This window comes from Papilio polytes, unplaced genomic scaffold (genome assembly GCF_000836215.1).
Source record: "Papilio polytes unplaced genomic scaffold, Ppol_1.0 DF821733.1, whole genome shotgun sequence".
Taxonomy (NCBI): Eukaryota; Metazoa; Arthropoda; class Insecta; order Lepidoptera; family Papilionidae; genus Papilio; species Papilio polytes.
The window spans coordinates 1,381,533-1,384,937 of record NW_013527471.1 but is presented as its reverse complement, the minus strand read 5'-3'; the positions used below and the strand labels follow the sequence as shown (position 1 = coordinate 1,384,937).

At 30.2% G+C, this 3,405-nt stretch overlaps 1 protein-coding gene across 1 annotated transcript in view; it reads right to left on the bottom strand.

Moving 5' to 3' along the window:
- Positions 1–2,459: 2,459 nt before the first annotated feature.
- Positions 2,460–3,405, bottom strand: part of LOC106108218 — a 4,148-nt gene continuing 3,202 nt past the window's right edge. Inside the window, exon 7 of the mRNA XM_013289319.1 lies at positions 2,460–2,923. Within this exon, the coding sequence (XP_013144773.1) occupies positions 2,828–2,923 (96 nt within the window). The 3' untranslated portion in view covers positions 2,460–2,827. The remainder of the gene's footprint in view (positions 2,924–3,405) is intronic.

The following is a 3,405-nucleotide window of genomic DNA, read 5'->3' as shown; positions in this document are numbered from 1 at the left end:
CTATTCCCGGGATAAAAAGTACCCTATGTGTTCTTCCAGACTATGCTCTAAATCTGTGCCAAATTTCATGGAGATCCGTACAGCCGTTTAGGCTACAAACTGTAACAAACATCCATTCATCTAAACTTTCGCATTTATAATATTAGTAAGATGTACATAATACTAGAAATATTGTAATAAACCCTCTGGTGTTGAACAGCTTAGTTAAGTTCTGCATTATGATTTATCGATAATGTTCGTCTTAAGTCAATACGAAAAACTTGTTCGTTCAAAAAATCAATAAAAGTTTACTTTGACAATAAATTACTGAATTTTAACCACAAACATTATACAGGGCTATTTTAAATTATTAGAAAAATTGCTTTGCCTGTTACCGATATTGACCGTATTTATAGACTTAAAAATAAAATCGATGTAAAGAAAAAAATCATAAAAAACATCTTTGAACGATTGCAATAGATGCATCAGTGTTTGTGAGCGCTCCAAAGTAAACAAAAAAGAAATCATTTAACAAGTTTGTGTTCTCTTGATTTCCGACTGAAGCCAAGAACTAAAATTTTCGTTCGCCTGGTATTTATGAATTGAATAAGTTAAAAGCAAACTGTTTATCCATATTATGGATTTAAATATTTGTCTTTATTTGAGAAAAAAATGTTAAAACGGCCCGATTCTCGAGATTCTAATTTTCGCGTTTTCATATCTTATCCAACAATAAAAATTCTAAATATCTTTCTATATATAATATATTTATTTTTCTTTTATAAATTCATAATAATACCGAAACGCCGTAAGCGTAGGTTTTGAATTATTATTGTATAAAAATATTTTTCCTGCTATTTTCGATGCCCACGATACAGGCATTGCCTAGTGTGGGCATCACTAGATCAATCACATTTTATCCACTATTTGTATTTATCTTTTAATTGGTTATAACTTTTATTGTTAATTATTAATCTGTTATTTTTCAATTTTCAATAGTTAATATCAGTAGATATATGACAATGAAAATAAAAATTACCTAAATAAGTTAATTTAATTCAGAGTAAACAAATGTTTTTTAATATGAAACTGATTATTTCAACATTGAATCGATATTATAAATGAACCATATTTTCCATTAGCATTTTGTTGATAACAATTTTTAAAAACATCCTTATGCACATGTTGCGCCATCTTTCGTCGAAAGGATTAACTAATTTCAAAGTAATTTATTCTATTCATCAACAGATGGCGTCAGTTTGTAATTTTCGACCATCAGACACCAGATGGCGCTAGTTGGCGTAAAACGTTTGAGTCTTTTCATCAACAGATGGCGTTACTGTGTGAGTTTTTCAACTATCAAACACTAGATGGCGCTAGTTAGAGTAAAACGCTTGAATCTATTCATCAACAGATGGCGTCAGTTTGTGATATTTTTCTACTTTCAGACACTAGGTGGCGCTAGTTGGAGCTTAATGTTTTATTCTATTCAACAACAGATGGCGGCGCTGGCTAGAATAAAAATGTTTGAATCTATTCATCAACAGATGGCGTCAGTTTGTGGTTTTTTTTCCGACTTTCAGACACTAGGTGGCGCTAGTTGGAGCTTAATGTTTTATTCTATTCATCAACAGATGGCGGTGCTGGCTAGAATAAATGTTTGAATCAATTCATCAACAGATGGCGTCAGTTTGTGGTTTTTTCCGACTTTCAGACACTAGGTGGCGCTAGTTAGAGTTAATGTTTGAATCTATTCATCAACTGATGGCGGCGCCAGCTTGAGTAAAATGTTTGAATCTATTTATCAACAGATGGCGTTAGATTGTGATTTTTCGACTGTCGGACACTAGTGGCGCTAGTTAGAGTAAAATGTTTGAAGTGAAGTGTGAAATTTGCATTTCTTTTTTATATAATTCTTTTTTCCTCTGAATTAAAATACTTTCAAGTACTTATTTCCGGTTTTGTTGACCCAATTACGTTACTTGTTATTGGTAATAACTTTTCAACTGTTCTGTTGTGGCTATTGTTGAGTCTTATTTGTTCATTATTGTTAAGTTTTATTTGATTGTTATTGTTTTGACTTTTTGACGTGAGTATACCACGAAAAAGTAACATTGTTCTAAAAAGACAAGCCAGGAAAATGGTATACGATGTACATTGTTTTATGAAACAAGAATAATATAAAGAAAATGTAGTATTACAAAGAACAAAACAGTTTATGTATGTCTGTGGTTTTTTAAACATTGAAATAATATTTATTAATACTTAACAAATACTTAAAATATGTCAATTATTTTGTCTAAAAGTGTTCGTGCTCGAACCTTCCCCCACTACGCCGCTCTTTGTTCAAGAAGTTCCCGGGCGTTATAACTTTAACGGGGAAAGAATTTTTGAAATCGTTCTAGTACTTTTTGAGTTATTTCATACAAAATACAGACCTTTCCTTTTTATATTGGTATAGATAAAATAAAACGCTTTTGTGTATTAAAGCAAGTATATTAAAATTCAATACAACCTACATATGATACATGTCGGACAACTTGAACCAATGTTTTTAGATTAATTTCACACTAAAACATGATATTAACAATTACGCAAGAAAATACATTGTCATTTTAAAATATACATTTATGTTTTCTACATGAAGTATATAAAAAGATAATATATAAGATGTTAGGAATTTGTCCAACATTTGTATAAATTTTAATGCAAGTTTGAATAATCGGTTTTAAAAAATACACATCAAATGGAATAAAAACTATTTAAAACTTAACTTATACAAATATAACGTCTATAAGTTTACAATATCCCGTTGTAATGAACAGAAACATGTATCGCAACATGTTCTCTAGCTCTTGGTTTCGTCTTTCTTCTCCTGGTCCGGTCTTCTGCCCAATAAATCTCGTTTTACACAATTCTTCTCACACTGGGAAATACAATTATTAAATTATAACTTAATCTACAGTAAGTACAATTTCATAAAAACAAACAAAAATCATTAATTAATAAAAAAATTAAGACAATTTGTACTTTTGTAAAATAATTTTAACCCTTAATTCGATGAAGATTTTTCTAATAAAAAACTGTTACCTTGTAAATTCAAATTGGACATGAAATAAACCAGTTCATTAGATTTTTTATTACTCGTTCATCACATTGGACAAAATCGAATTAAGTTAATTTTTTATTTCATTCTTTGTTATCGGTTTTTTCTTATTTTCCATACTTAACAAGCCTTTATCAAACTTATCAAAAATAAATATGCAAGATACGTAAAATAAACTGAGAGTCTATGAATGTAGTGCGAGTATAAGTATTCCTGCCGCCCTGGGCGAGATTTCTAACGCCCCTAAATAGTGTTAAAGGGGCGTGTGCGGTACGAAGCGATACAAGGTAATAGGAAGTGAAAAAAGTAGAATTAATAAT